This window comes from Colobus angolensis, unplaced genomic scaffold (assembly GCF_000951035.1).
Source record: "Colobus angolensis palliatus isolate OR3802 unplaced genomic scaffold, Cang.pa_1.0 Scaffold580, whole genome shotgun sequence".
Lineage (NCBI taxonomy): Eukaryota > Metazoa > Chordata > Mammalia > Primates > Cercopithecidae > Colobus > Colobus angolensis.
Genome location: NW_012119377.1, coordinates 157,583 through 174,251, shown reverse-complemented (window position 1 = coordinate 174,251; position 16,669 = coordinate 157,583). Strand labels below are relative to the sequence as shown.

Sequence of the window (16,669 nt, the reverse complement as noted above, 5' to 3'; positions counted from 1 at the left end):
TTTTTTATTGCGTCTATTTGATTCCTCTCTCTTTTCTTCTTTATTAGTCTTGCTAGCGGTCTGTCAATTTTGTTGATCTTTTCAAAAAACCAACTTTCATTGATTTTTTGGAGGGTTGGTAGATACTAATATTAATCCAAATACATCAATTACTTCAAACACTGACAGTGTAAACACACCAATTAAAATACATAGATTGTCAGAGCAGATCAAAAACCTAGGTCCACACAAAAACTTGTACAAAGATGCTTACAGCAGCTTTATTCTTGATTGCCATAACTTGGAAGCAACCAAACTGTCCTTCAGTAGGTGAGTGGATAAACTGTGATACATCCAGACAATGAAATATTATTCAGTGCTAAAAAGAAATGAGCTATCAAGCCATGAAAAGACATAGAGGAAACCTAAATGTGTATAATTTTACTAAGTGAAAGAAAACAATCTGAAAAGGCTACATACCGTATGATTCCAACTATATGCCTTTCTGAAAAAGGCAAAACCATGCAGACAATGAAAAGCTCAGTGGTTGCCAGGGGTTGTGGGGAGAGAGGGATAAATGAGCAGAGCACAGAGGATTTTTTAGGGCAGTGATAATATTCTATACATTTGACGAGATCCCTAGTATGTACAACACAAAGCAAATCCTGATGTAAACTATGGACTTTGATGTGTCAATGTGGATTCATCCCTGTAACAAATGTACCACTCTGGTGGGAGATGTTGATTACAAGGGAGGCTATGCACATATGGGGACAGGTGGTATATAGCAAATCTCTGTGCCTTCCTCTGGATTTTGCTGTGAACTTAAAATTGCTCTAAAAAGTGTATAGGTGCTATCAAAAACATTTGAGTATGTCAGATGAGCATATTAGTGCTCTACAATTAAAGAAAATGTTATTATAGCAAAATGTGTCATTTTATATGAAACAATTCTAGAGCCACCAAACTCCTCCACCGCTTAAGCCTAGAACAAGAATCCTCAAAGTTTGGTCTTTGGGCCGGGAGCATCAACATCACAGAAGAACTTACTAAAAATGCAAATTCTAAGGTCTCATCTCAAGACCTACTGAATCAAAAACTCCAAGGATGGGGCCCAACAATCTATTTTAACAAGTCTTCAGCCGGGCACAGCGGCTCATGCCTGTAATCCCAGCACTTTGGGAGGCCGAGGCAGGCGGATCACGAGGTCAAGAGATCGAGACCATTCTGGCCAACATGGTGAAACCCCGTCCTAAAGTACAAAAATTAGCTGGGTGTGGTGGCGCATGCCTGTAGTCCCACCTACTTGGGAGGCTAAGGCAGGAGAACAGCTTGAACCCGGGAGGCGGAGGTTGTAGTGAGCCGAGGTTGCGCCACCATATTCCAGCCTGGCGACAGAGTGAGACTCCGTCTCAAAACAAACAAACAAACAAACAAAAACAAGTCCTCTGGATGATTACAACGCATGCTAAAGCTTGAGAATCACTGTACTAGGAGTTAGTCCTATATACTACACACCTCAAATTTAAGAAACATATATACACATAATCAGAGAAATAAATTACAAATAACTATAGGGCTAGAAGATAATTCTGTTAAGTGATATCCGGTATAAGTATATAAGCCTCTTTTTAAAAATATGCATAATTTGTATATAAAAGCAACCCTAAGCTTATAAATGAGATTTGTTAAAGAAGTGTAATTGTAAATAAATTATTTGGAACTAAGGTCATATTCACCCTTTAGAAGCAATCTTAAATATCCTGCTTGAATTCTAAGCTAGACAACAAAACCCTTTCAAACACAGAACAAATGATTTGTCACAGCAAAATCTTTTATGGGTAAGAATAGATCAAAATTCTAACTCAGATAACTGTAAATATTCACTTTTCCATCACAAACTTAGTAATGAGAAAATGCAGATTTCTTCTTACACTGGTCTCTATGGTCAAAATTAACATTTTTCTCTTCCCTTCTGCCCTTCATCTCTGCAAGAATAGACTGGAGTTAATGCAGGAACCTGGCACAACTAGGGCAGAATGGGTGTACAGGATGAATGCAATGGAGAAGGCAAGAGGGGAAGTGTGACAGCTCTACCAAGTGTGTATCTTGGTAATAATATTGTATATGGTTATGTACAGGACTTCCATGAGTTGGAGGTTTGGTCTCCTGCTCACAAGTTTCATACTTATAACCAAACAAAGAATTTCAGAACAAGAGACCTGAACATTAAGATTTTCAAGTAAAAAGAGCAGCATTAGGTAGGTGAAAGTATGAGGAGAAACAGGCTGTTTATATAGTCTCAAAGTATTATTTCTTCCCACAAGACGTATATTAATAACAAAGGGAAAAAATAGTAACTGTATAGTGGAGAAACCTGGCAGAGATCCCCTTAACCAAATGATAAAGTTAACATCACCAGCAATGGAACAAAGTGACTTCATGTGCATCTGATATGATGCACTGGAAAAAATACAGCCCTTCTGTTTCTTGAGCAGGCACTAGCTAACATGAATCATCCTTTTCAGACAATAAAAATCAAGAGTGAAACATTATTATACTTCCTTTCTAAATTTCTTTGAATTTTTTTATTGGTACGAATATTTGTACATATTTGTGGGGTACATGTGATAATTTGTTACAAGCAATCCCATTACCGGGTATTTATCAAAAGGAAAAGTAATCAATATATCAAAAGGATACCTGCACCCTCATGTTTACTGCAATACTACTCACAACAGCAAAGTTATGGAATCAACCTATTAAGTGCCCATCAATTGATGAATGAATAAAGAAAATGTGGTGTATATATACACAATGGAATACTATTCCGCCATAAAAACAGAATGAAATCATATCATTTGCAGCAATGTGGATGGAACTAGAGGTCTTTATGTTAAGTGAAATAAGCCAGGCACAGAAAGACAAATATCATATGTTTTCACTCATGTGAAAGCTAAAAAAGTGGTCTCCCGGCTGGGCACAGTGATTCACGCCTGTAATCCCAGCATTTTGGGATGCTGAGAAGGTCAGATCACCTGAGGTCAGGAGTTCGAGACCAGCCTGGCAAACATGGTGAAACCCCGTCTTTACTAAAAATACAAAAACTAGTCGGGCTTGGTGGCGGGCACCTGTAATCCCAGCTATTCGGGAGGCTGAAACAGGAAAATTACTTGAACCCAGGAGGCGGAGGTTGCAGTGAGCCAAGATCGCACCACTGCACTCCAGCCTGGGCGACAAGAGCAAAACTCTATCTCAAAAACAAAACAAAACAAAACCAAAAAAAAGTGGTCTCATGGAGGGAGAGGCTAGAATGACAGATAACAGAGGCTGGGGGTGAGGGGGAATAAACAGACGTTGGTTAATAGGTATAAATATGCAGTTAGATCGAAGGAATGAATTCAGATGTTCAATAGCAGAGTAGGGTGACTACAGTTAACAATGTATTGTATATTTCAAAATAGCTAGAACAGAGGACTTAGAATGTTCCCAACATTTAGAAATGATATACTTTCATTTCATATGAATATTACATAATGAACAACATATATAGTAATAATTAACTACTTAACAGATTTCTTTAGAGTACCTTTACATAATTTAAATTTGTGAGGATTAAAAACAACCTACCTAGGCAACATAGAGAGATTTTTGTCTCTACAAATATTAAAAAAAAATTAGCCAGGCATGGCAGCATGCAGCTGTGGTCCCAGCTACTTGGGCTGCTGAGGCAGGAAGATACCTTCAGCGTGAGAGATCAAGGTTGCAGTGAGCCAGAGTGGTGCCACTTACACTCCAGCCTTCATGACAGAGTGCAACCCTATCTCAAAAACAAACAAAAAAAAACTACCAGCTAAGTATAAAAAGGCAAGTCAAATATTGCAGATGTCAAGAAATTAATATACAATAGCTGTTAGTATTTCTATACAGTTGCTGTTGTCGAAAATTCAAATTAGATATAAATCACCAAACACTGAAGACACCCTGCATTTGTGCTTTTTAACAATGTCTAGATGTTTTTTCAGTTGTCATGTTTCACAACTTTAAAGAAACTATGTATAATTCTTTTCAGCTTTAAAACCTTGGGCTGGGCAAAGATTTCTTAGAGCATGAAAAGCAAACCATAAAAGAAAAATACTACTAAATTGGAATTAATCAAACGTTAAAATTTTTTTGCTGTTAAAAAATAGTTAACAAAATGAAAAGGCAAATCAGACTAAGAAAAAAATTTCCAAATATCATATGTCTGGTAAGGCCTTGCATCCAGAATAAAGAACTCTTACAACTCAATAATAAAAAGACAAATAATCCAACTTAAAAATGTGCAAGAGACATGAACAGACATTTCACTAAAGATAACTATAAATGGCAAATAAGCACATGAAAAGACAATCAACATCCCTAGTCACCGGAACGAAATTAAAAGTTCAGCGAGACACCACTACATACCCACTAGAATGACTAAAATTTAAAAGAGTGACAACACCAAGTGTTGGTGGGAATGTGGAACAATTAGAAGTCTCATACAATAGCTCTTAGGAATGCAAAATGGTACAGACGCTTTGGAATAGTTTGGTAATTTTTTATGAAATTAAACATATACTTACTCATATGACCCATCAATCCCACTCCTAGAGACACAAAAACACATGCCTCCCAAAAGGCTTGTGCAAGAATATTTAAAGCAGCGCTACAATAGCCTCCAAGTAGAAACAACCCAAATGCCCATCAACTGGTGGCTACACTCTGGTACATCTATGTAATAAAATATCACTCAGCAATAAAGGGGACTACTGACACATGCAACTTGGATAAATCTCGAAAGCCTAAGTGGCAGAAACTAGACAAAGAAGAGTATATACCATATGATTCCATTTATTAATTAAGATGTAGAAAAAGCAAAACTATAGTGATAGAAAGCCTATCAGAGGTTGCCAGGAACAGCAATGGAAGGAGGGAACTTCTATATCATGATTGTAGTAGTGAACATACAACTGTATGCATTTGTCAAAACTCATCAAATTGTACACTTAAAATTGTAGAAGTTTACTGTATTTAAATTATACCTCAAAGTTGATTTTTTAAAAAAGCATAAATGTTTACATTAGGATAGTAACTAGAATGGAGTATGAGAAAGACTCTAGGTTGCAGGTACTATTCTATTTTTTGATTTGGGTAGTGGACATATGGGTGCTTAGTTTAGGGAAAGTCACTGAGCTGTATTTTTCCATATGTATATTTTATTTCAATAAAAATCTTACTAAAAAAAAAAAAAGGGTCCTCAACAGTCTGAGGCTGAAAAGACTTCTTACACATAGCAGCAATGATTGAAAACTACACTCAAGAAAATGACTAGAAGGTAAGCAAAGGAAAAGAATGCAAGGTAACCACTAATTATAAGGGAATTCAAAAAGCGGCCACTTGTCTGAAGTATATTTTCCCATGTAAGGGACTTAACTAATACTCTAGCTAGATTTGGGTTATATTAATATATACAGTTATGCACCATTTAACAATGTTTCGGTTGATGGACCACATATACGACCAGGGTCATATAATACTATACTAGAGCTAAAAAATTCCTATTGCCTAGTGATAGCATGGCTGTCCTAACAAATTAGTGCAAGGTATTACCTTTTATATGTTTAGATATGTTCAGACACACAAATACTTAACAGTGTATTACAACTGCCCACAGTATTCAGTATGGTAACATTCTGTACAGATTTGTAGCCTAGGAGTAACAGGCCATACCATATAGCCTAGGTTATGTAGTAGGTCATACCATCTAGGCTTGTATAAGTACACTCTCTGACGTTTGCACAATGACGAATCACCTAATGATGCATTTCTCACCTGTCATTAAGCAACACGTGACTGTATATGGTTAGGACACACTGGAATTTTTCCACAAACCTCACTCAACATAACCCTTTATTAACTGAGGTTCATATTTTTATTTCTAAAGATACTCATAACACAAGTACACTTAGAACATTTTCATTTCAAAATTTAGGTTTGTAAGAAAAATCTTACTTACCTCCTTCATGAATGACTTGCCTATGCGCACCACTTTTGCAAATAAAATGGGATCATGAGAAAGGTGAGGACCAAGGTAACAGAACATATTGAACACGTCTCTCCTCAAATCTTCAAAGCTCTCAGCTTGTTTTGGTGCCCTCTTGTTTTGCAAAGCATTAACAGGTGAGCCTTTAGCACCTTTAGGAACACCAACTCTATTTTAAAAAGTAAAATAAATAAATAAATACATATATATAATAAATATAACTATACACACACACTACAATATCTATCATTTTAAGTTAACAAAGTTATCTTAATCAGCGAAATGTTTTCTTGCTCATATTTGCTTTCTACATTTCAATTGTCCCTAACTTTATTACACCAGATAATTCTCAACTGGTAGAAACACATAAAAACAACAGTCATTAGAGAGAAAAAAAAAATCAGAGCTCAGAGGAGAATGTTCCAAATTAACTGCTTAATCAGAGAAGTGCAGATTTCAAGGAACATCTAACATACACCAACTGAATCTGTTTTTAAACTTGGCCAGTATCGTGAGCTTGGATATGGGAATGGGGAACAAAGGATGGACCTAAGATACACTGGAAGATGAAACAGAAAAATATGGATATAACAACACTGATTCAAGTCAACTAACATTTCTCAATCTGGATTCCACAACCTAGAGTATGTAGAATGTGGTGGTAGGGAAAGTGAGTCATGTAATTAAAGAGGGTCACTTCAGGAGACCACACCCAGAGTTCCCACCTGCTCAGCAGGTGTCCCACTGTGGAGTCACAGGGGTCACTCTCTAAGAAGCCTGCATTGTCCACGGCCCATGAGGTGACACTGATGGCAGCAACCAGCAGCTACACAAAAGTCACAAGGCTGAGGCTTTTGAGGCAGGCTCTGATCTATGGGGCTGTAGCCAGAGCTGCTATCAATACTGCTCCTAAGTATCCTGCAAGTAGGCAGAAAGCTAAAGGACTAGACGACATAGTAACCGGGGATGATAAGAGAGGCTGCACTAGTAATTTCCAGAACAGCAGCCTATATGCCAGGAAAGGTAAGGGAATCAGAAAGGCAATGTCCTCACTCAGAGCCACTCAGCCAGGATAGAGAAAAATTACACTAAGAAAAAACCTCAGGAATTCTTCTTTGCCCCTCCCAACCACCGAGAGGAGGAAAAGTCAAAACCAGAAGAATGGGGTTTCAACTCTCAATGGAACAAACCCAACCTAGAAGTCTAACCTGTAGTTTTTAGACTATACTGCAGCACACGTTCTAGAACCCCTGGTGTAGACGTTAGAAGACAAGTCACTGATTAATATATATCAGACTGACACACTCTGTGAATAGTTCTTATCTTTTGATAAAAGGTACTATAATACATGTTTGGTTTGAGGAGATAAGATAAATACAGATTTTCTTGTAGTCCTAAGCTATTTCTACCTCAATGATTAGTAAAGTATACAGATACATACCTTCGGTAGAGAGGCTCAATAGTTATATGAATGAGCTTGCAAATAGCAAGGGCTATTAGCTTGTGTGAAGCTGCATAGTATGGAGGCATCTGATCCATAATGTTCTGTGCATGTTGCCAATCACCGATCTTTAATAAGGCTTCCAACAAGCCAAGTTTTTGGTTATCAGGTGGCTAAAAATGAATAGTCAAAATTAAGATACTCAGGATACAGACATCAAGAAATCTTAATACTTCATCACTTAAAAAATTGACCTAAGCAACACATCAAAAATATTTGTTATTCATGGGAAATTAAACAATATATTCCTGAAAGTACAATCAAAATTTTTAGCTATTGAAAAAACATCAGGGCCAGGCACAGCAGCTCACACCTATAGTCCCAGGAACTTGGGAGGCTGAGGTGGACAGATCACTTGAGCTCAGAAGTTTGAGACAAGCCTGGGCAACATGGCAAAATCCCATCTCTACAAAAAATACAAAAATTAGCCAGATATGGTGGTGCATGCCTGTAGTTCCAGCTACTCAGGAGGCTAAGGCGGGAGAATTATTTGAGACCAGGAAGCAGAAGACTGCAATGAGTTGTAATCATGTCACGGAACTCCAGCCTGGGTGAAAGAGTGAGACCCTGTCTCAAAAATAATAATAAATTAATTTAAAAAAAAAAAACAGACACAGGCATTACAGTTTATAATAGACTTGGAATTAAGTTCTACTTAATGTTATGTCATGCCACAGGAAACCAGAATTCATCACCTATGAGAATCCCTTTAGGATTTGAGGGCCACTAATACACAGAGGACAATTGTGATTTTACTTAGAAAACATTTTGAAATTTATACAAGAAAAAAATGTGACAGCTCCTCTTAAAAAGGAGCCATTCAGATTAAAAATAAAACCATTGTAGCAAATGATCCAGAAAATGAGGTTTCAGCAAAATGAAAACTAAGAAATTATTCTTCCATAAATGACTATTTGGAAGTTAAATTTCATAATTCAAAATCCAGAAGACACTTAATCTTACTAGAATGAATTACATACCTTCTCTACTTTCTCCTCTTCTTTTTCCTTTTCTTTCTCTCGCTCATCCATTTTTTCAGAAGACAACACAACCATCGTAAGCTTTCTAACAATTTGCTTAGCTTCTGCAATTTCTCGTTTGTGTTCATCCATAATGCAATTATCAGCTGGAAGAAGCTAAAAATGGTACATTAAAATTTCATAAAACAGCTAATACCAACTACTTGTTCACATAAAAAGCAAACACTATTCTCAATTGATAAAACTAAAAATAAGAAGTCTAACTTATTCATGACCATTTGCCTTCTAAGTAAATTCCAGTTATTTTCTTATAATTTGACAGAATTAAGTACCTGAATTCTGTACCCCTTTTAAAATCAAGTCGCAGCTCAAAGTTTCACATCTTCTGTCTGATAGAGTCCCTAAAGTAATATAATACCACAACAGTGATGTTTTCCATTGAATTTATTAGTTTACCCAAGAAAATATATAGCAGTTCCATTAAAAACATTACAAATTTCCCCATTAAAGGCTAAACTCCAAATTAAATAAAGCATTGCAATATGGATCCAATACGGGAAAGGTGAGCTACTGAATAACACAAAGGGATAAATTTAAATCATCTAAATGAAAAATTTTAAGTAGAAAAATTATTAGTAACTTGACATCTCACTTCTTCTAGAAGCTTATTTAACTTAAGTCACAAGCCAGTTACTAGTTTATTGCAAAAGAAAAAGTACTATGTGCATAGTCAACCCTCCATTATGAAAAAGGCTCAAGTATCTCAAGTACAGTCACCTTGTATGAGTGAAAGATGATTAATGTAGACATTTATAAAATAACCCTAACACAAAGAAAAATTCAGGCAACAAACCATTACTTAGTAGTTTCTGCTAGTCACTATGATAAGCTATAAAAGAAATGTTCCTGCCCCCTAAAAATGCATAATCTATTTCATTAATTAGGTTTAACATAAACAGTAAATGAAAATAATAACGAAATATTAAACATTATAGATTCCATTAATCAAAAAAAAAAAAAAGGAGGGAGAGAGAAAAGTCACTATGGACTAGTGCAAGGAAGTAAGCAAGACTTTTTCTCATTCTGTATGTTCTCCCCTGGTAATCAAACACATTTTTATTGCTATACTTATACACCCAGGTCCTCTTGTTTTATTTTTTATTTTTATTTTTTTTGAGACAGTTTCGCTCTTGTTGCCCAGGCTGGAGTGAAATGGCACGATCTCGGCTCACCGCAACCTCCACCGCCCGGGATCAAGCAATTCTGCCTCAGCCTCTTGAGTAGCTGGGCCTCAGGCATGGGCCACCACCCCCGGGTAATTTTGTACTTTTAGTAGAGATGGGATTTCAGCATGTTGGTCAGGCTGGTCTTCAACTCCTGACCTCAGGTGATTTGCCCGCCTTGGCCTCCCACAGTGCTGGGATTACAAGCGTGAGCCACCGCGCCCGGCCATAAGTCCTTACCTTTTACCCAGACAATTACAACTCCCTCTAATGGGCAAACTGTTTCTTCTTACAGTTCTCTCAACTTTTATTTCTGTGTATTTTGAGAATACGTCATTAGATACATGTAAAGCTAGAACTGTTTTTATCTTCCTAGTGAGCACAATCTTGTTATTATGAAGTAGCCCTGTTTATCTCCTTCTGCCAAAAAGTCTATTTTGTCCAACAATAATAAGTTTGCTGATATATTTTCTCATCCTTTTACTATCAACATTTCATTATCCTTAGGTTTAAGCTGTTTCTCATAAAAATAATAAACTTATTTTTAATTCCATTTGACAATCTTTGTCATATTAACAGGACCACTTAGTCTGCTTACATTTACTGTTAAATGCAATCATAATGAGTAATAAATCTATCATCAATTTGTACTTTCCACATATGCCGGTCTATACTTCCCTGTAAAGTCATACCTAGGTTTTTAAATTCTCCCTTTTCTGTCCAATTTTCCATATTCTCAGTTTCTATATCACATCTCTCCTTTAAATACTAAATGGCTCTCCACTCCCAAGAGAAAAATCCAGATTCCTTACTATGTCACTTAAGCCCTTAGCAGTTTGGCTCTTCTCTATTCCATCCTCATTCCCCCTATACATCACCCTAGGCTCCAACCACTCTGAGCTTCCTGACAGTCCCATAAAGGGATAAAAAAGCCCTTTCAAATCTCCTGCCTTGGCTGGGCATGGTGGCTCATGCCTGTAATCCCAGCACTTTGGGAGGCTGAGGCAGACAGATCACCTGAGGTCAGGAGTTCAAGACCAGCCTGGCCAACATGGTGAAACCCCATCTCTACTAAAAATACAAAAATTACTTGGGCATGGTGGCATGTGCCTGTAATCCCAGCTACTTGGGAGGCTGAGGCAGGAGAATCGCTTGAACCGGGAGGCGGAGGCTGTAGTGAGCTGAGATCGCACCACTGCATCCCAGCCTGGGTAACAGTGAGACTCTGTCTCAAAAAAAAAAAAAACCAACAACAACAACTCCTGTCTTTATACTCAGTTAATTCTACTTACAAAGTTTTCTACCATTTCAGCCTAGATGACCCTACTTGTCCATCAAGATCCCAGTTCAACATCACTAGTTTGGGAAAGTCTTCCAAAAGCCCCCCAGACAGATACGGTCACTATCTATTCTGAGCTTTGTGAATATCTCCAATAGAATACCTATTAAATAATGCAAAATTTTTTTTTCCTTTGCTAGACTATGACTGCTTCCAAGGTAGAGACCAAGTTTTACTCAACTCTGTAGCCACAGTATACAAAAATAGGCAATGATGTTAATAAAGTGATTTCAAAGGCAGTGAAGACGATATCACCTTTGGACATATTTGTTTTAAAATAATAGATATCCTAATGCAAAATCTAATAGAAGAGGAATTTATACACTATTAGCCTAGATTTTCAAACTGATGGCTAAAGTTTTGTTAAACTAGAGGTCAACTGCCACAATCACGAACTCTTCTACATCCTGGGTCCAGCAATAAAAGCATAATAGTAGTCATTTAGTGCACACAAATAACACAAGAAAAATATTTTTTAAATATACTAAATATAAAAATACACTAATGAAGTTCCCCATTCATCCTGAATGCCTAAAATTAACAGTTTAGAGAGAAAGAAGCAATATATAGGTAACTCTGTATTTCCCATCATTTGTAGATAATAAAAAGGCTTAAAAAACCACATTGGTTAGAACTTGGCCTCTCTCCCCATGAGCTATGCCTTGATGACAGTTAAGAACTTGAACTTCATATCCAAACTTAAACTCTGTAAAGGTGACCAAAAAGGTATTTAATTTTCATAGACTGCCAAAGAAATAAATTCATTCACTTTATAAAACAAACAAAAAGCAACAATGTATTGGGGCTTCAAAGAGTAAGACTTGAGAACCTAGAACCAACCCAATCCTGGGGGTGCTATGTGGCTACCTACTCCTCTTCCCTACCCTTGGGACAGACAACCAAATATTCTTAGCAGCCCACTTGACTTACATGTACATAAAGATCATCTAAATCAATAAGATTGAATTGCAGAAGTACTGCTGCAACTCTGTATAAAGATGATGGTGTCTCGCCATTTGGTTCCTAGAAATATAAAAAAAAGTTTCCACTTAGTGCAGAAAGGACAATTAAAGCAATATCCTTCACCTACCAATAATTAAGAACAATTAGATCAAATACTCTAGGCCAAGAAAGTGCTTCACTGCTCTTCCTTATCTTACCAAACATCTGAATTCAATACAAGGATTATTATGCCAACATCCCTTTTCACATTGGAACATCTTCTGAAGAACACAAGGAAAGTAATTTCAAGAATGGACACAATTTACAGTGCAGGTTAACATTTAAATAAAATCTCACAACTGAATAGAGTGATATTTTATAATGCACAAGATTTAGTCTGCAGTTCTGTTTATATGTGTGTTTTCTTTTCTGTTCTTTGTGTGTTTTTTGGTTTTAGGGGTTTTTTTGATACAGGGTCTCACTCTGTCACCCAGTCTGGAGTGCAGTGGCATGATCACGGCTCACTGCAGCCCTGACCTCCCAGGCTCAAGCGATCCTCCCATCTCAGCCTCCTGAGTAGCTGGAACTACAGGTACATGCCCCCACACACGACTTTTTTTTTTTTTTTTTTTTTTTAATAGAGATGGGGTCTCACTATGTTGCTCAGGCTGATCTCGAACTCCTGGGCTCTAGTGATCCTCCCACCTCACCCTCCCAAAGTGATGAGATTACAGGCATGAGCCACCACGCCTGGCTGATACATGTGTGTTTTCTTAACTTGCTTTTTCAAATTAGTTCTCAGTGGAGACGCAGATAGACAAACTAACAAGTGCAGAAGAACCATCAGCGTTTGCTTTATATTTTTCTTCCTTTAATTTTATTTCTTGGGTTTTATACTAAGTATATCTGGCTGTCAGTTGATGTTCCCCACAAAACAGGTGTACATAAATATTACAGATGAATAAATCGATGTTTTAAAGTACAGAATGGCAAAGTCAATTCCAGGCTAGCCATGAGGACCCTACATAGAAACATAAGAATCTTTGAATGCTATGAATTTTCAAACCTAATTTGCATACTGCTGAGGTCAGACGAATGGAACAGTGACGTGAGAATAACTGGCAATAACTAACTGGCCAAATGTAAATAAAAAGCAAACAGTAACAATACACTATGTTCTTTTTATACTCAATACTGAAAATGAGACCTGTGTAGGTAAGGTTCTTCCCATAATTGTGATATTATGCAAATAAAATACAAAGCTAACCAAACTAATGTTTATCATTTATAGAAGGCATTGTTTCACTCTATTTTTAAAAAACAGATGAGATGTCTTCAATGTAACAATAGTTTCCTAATTCTAATTTGTTTACAGGCCAGGCACAGTAGCTCACGCCTGTAATCTCAACACTTTGCGAGGCCAAGGTGGGCAAATCACCTGAGGTCAGGAGCTTGAGACCAACCCGGACAACACAATGAAACCCCGTCTCTACTAAAAATACAAAAATTAGCTGGGCGTGGTGGTGGCCACCTGTAATACCAGCTACTTGGGAGGCTGAGGCAGGAGAATCACTTCAGCCCAGGAGGCAGAGGTTGCAGTGAGCTGAGATCATGCCACTGCACTCCAGCCTGGGTGACAAAGAGAGACTCCGTCTCAAAAAACTTTTTAAAACATATAAAAATAAATGTTTATAAATGGTTATTTAATATCAAAACATTTTCCCATAAAAACCAATTGTTGCCAGGGTTTCAAAGCAAACTCACAAAAGCTTATTTAACTTATTGACAACCTCTCCTCCACTACCTGACTTGAATGTACCAGGGTCATGTTCATTACTCCCTTCATTCTTGTTTAAATAAATCACCAGAATATGCCCACACTCTCATCCACGTACTGTTACGCACAATCCCTGTTCTGTCCCATCATACCTTTCCACATCCTTGAAATACTTCCACAGAATCATATGGAATTCATGATCCATTCTCAGCAAAATTCCCTATATCCAAACCTCTCATCTAAAGGTTCTTTTCACCATGGTGCTCACACAGAACCTGGTTCACCCTGAGAACAGCACTGCCATTGTAACCCAGTTAAATGGTAGCTGTTTTCCTCAGACACCTCACACTACCAGGCCTAGAGGTGATGTGGCAGTTTTCTTTTTGCTTTTTATTGTTGCTTCTAGGCTATTCTCCCTCTATCCTCCCAGCTTTGAATTTTGTATCACGCACTACTCCCTCACTATTGTTGCAATCTAGTTTCAATCTGTTGTGGTCAGAGATGATATTTTGTATGATTTCAACTGAGACTTGCTTTGTGGCCTAATATATGGTCTATTCTAAAGAATGTTCCATGTGCATTGAGAAGAATGTAGATTCTGTTGTTGGGTGTAATGTTCTATATGTATAAAAAGTCTAATTGGTTTATAATGTTGTTCAAGTCTTCTATTTTCTTACTCATCTTTTGTCAAGTAATGGTTAGTTGTTCTAACCATTAATGAAAGTAAGGTATGGAAATGTCCAATAATTACAGAACTATGTTTCCTTCAAGTCTGCCAATGTTTGCTTCAAATACTCTGGGACTCTGTTGTTTGGTACATGTATGTTTATAACTGTTATATCTTCTCAATGGGTTATCCATTTTATCATTATGTCTTTCATTGTCTCTTGTAAAAACTTATTGTCTTAAAGTCTACTTTGATATTAGTATAGCCACCCCAGGTCTCTCCAGCATAATGCTTGCACAAAGCATGTTTCCATACTTTCAGTTTCAAGCTATTTGTATCTCTAAATCTAAAGCGAGTTCCTCATACACAGTACATAGCTGGATCATGATTTTTTATATATTCTGCCAAACTCTTGCCTGTTAATTGGTGAGTTTAATCCATTTACATTCAAAATAATTATAGATAAGGATGAACTTTATCATTTTGCTAGCTGTTTTCTGTCATATTTTTGTTCCTCATTTGCTCTATCACCACCTTTTTTGTGTGATTTTGTGTGTTTGCACCATTCTGATCCCCTTCTTCTCTTTTCTGTTTAGTTTTTAATTATTTTCTTAGTGGTCCCTTTAGGTATAATAATTAACATGTTAAACTTAAAACAACCTAGTTTGAATTAATACCAACTTCACTTCAATAGTGTACAAAACCTCTGCACCTATACATCTCTGCCCCTCCCCATCTATTGTTAGTCACAAATTACATTTTTATAGTATGCCATTTGACAGATTTATAACCTGGGTGATGGGATGAATTGTACCCCAAACCTCAGCATCACACAACATACCCAGGTAACAAATCTGCACATGTATCCTGAGTCTAAAATAAAAGTTTACATTATTTTTTTAAAGATTCATAATTATTATTTTATGTATTTGTCATTTAAGTCATAAAGGAAAAAAAGAGGAGTTACAAACCACAAATGTAATAATACTGGCTTTTATATTTTACCTAGAGTTACTTTAACCAGTGTTCTTTCTTTGGCTTGGCTTCTTCTGCCTGCTCAAATCTACTGTTGAACCTCTACAGTGAATTTTTTATTTCAGTTATTGTACTTTTCAACTCCGGAATTTGTTTGGTTCCTTTCCATAATTTTGTATCTCTTTATGGATGTTCTCGATTTATTTGGTGAGACAGCACACTCCTGGTTTCCTTTAGCTCATAAAGCATTTTAGGACTATTGATTTAAATTCCTTATCTAGGCCGGGCACAGTGACTCACACCTGTAATCCCAGCACTTTGGGAGACCGGGGCAGGCAGATCAATTGAGGTCAGGAGTTCAAAACCAGCCTGGCCAACATGGTGAAACCCTGTCTTTACTATAAGGACAAAAATCAGTCAGGCATGGTGGTGTGCACCTGTAGTCCCAGCAGTACTCAGGAGGTTGAGGCAGGAGAATCACTTGAACCCAGGAGACAGAGGTTGCAGTGAGCCGAGATTGTGCCACTGCACTTCAGCCTGGGTGACAGAGGGAGACTCCGTCTCAAAAAAAAAAAAAAAACACTGGACATATTTAATATTATGTAGCAAGTACAAAAGATTTAAAATGGTACACCTGTGTAGGACACCCACCAAGAATAGAGCGTGCAGGACCAGAAGTTGCTCTGGGTAAGTTAGTGAGTGAATATGAAGGTCTAAGACATTGCTGTACACTACTAACACTATATTTTATAAACACTATATATTTAGGTTAAAATTTTTTTAACATTTCTTTCTTCAATAAATTAAATTAAGCTTAGCTTACTGTAGCTTTTTTACCTTATAAGCTTTTTAATATTTTTTAACTTTTTGACTTTTTTGTAATAACGCTTAGCTTAAAACACTTTGTACAGCTGTACAAAAATATTTTTTCTTTATGTCCTTATTCTATAAGCTTTTTTGTATTTTTAAGACTTGTTGGCCAGGTGCGGTGGCTCGCACCTGTAATCTCAGCACTTTGGGAGGCCGAGGAAGGCGGATCACCTGAGGTCAGGAGTTCAAGACCAGCCTGACCAACATGGTGAAACCCCATCTCTACTAAAAATACAAAAAATTAGCCAATACAAAAAATTAGCCAGGCATGGTGGCAGGCGCCTGCAATCCCAGCTACTCAGGAGGCTGGGTCAGGAGAATCACTTAAGCCCAGGAGACGGAGGTTGCA

General features: G+C 37.1%; 1 protein-coding gene across 3 annotated transcripts in view; it reads right to left on the bottom strand.

Annotated features, from left to right (window-relative positions):
- The window catches only part of THOC2 (THO complex 2), a 136,010-nt gene that overhangs the window by 67,424 nt on the left and 51,917 nt on the right, over nt 1–16,669 (bottom strand). For all 3 annotated transcript variants that reach the window (XM_011962188.1, XM_011962186.1, XM_011962187.1), the window contains exons 9-12: nt 12,020–12,112; nt 8,528–8,683; nt 7,488–7,660; nt 6,020–6,215 (exon numbers count right to left, since the gene is read on the bottom strand). In XM_011962188.1, coding sequence (XP_011817578.1) covers nt 6,020–6,215; nt 7,488–7,660; nt 8,528–8,683; nt 12,020–12,112 — 618 coding nt within the window. The remainder of the gene's footprint in view (nt 1–6,019; nt 6,216–7,487; nt 7,661–8,527; nt 8,684–12,019; nt 12,113–16,669) is intronic.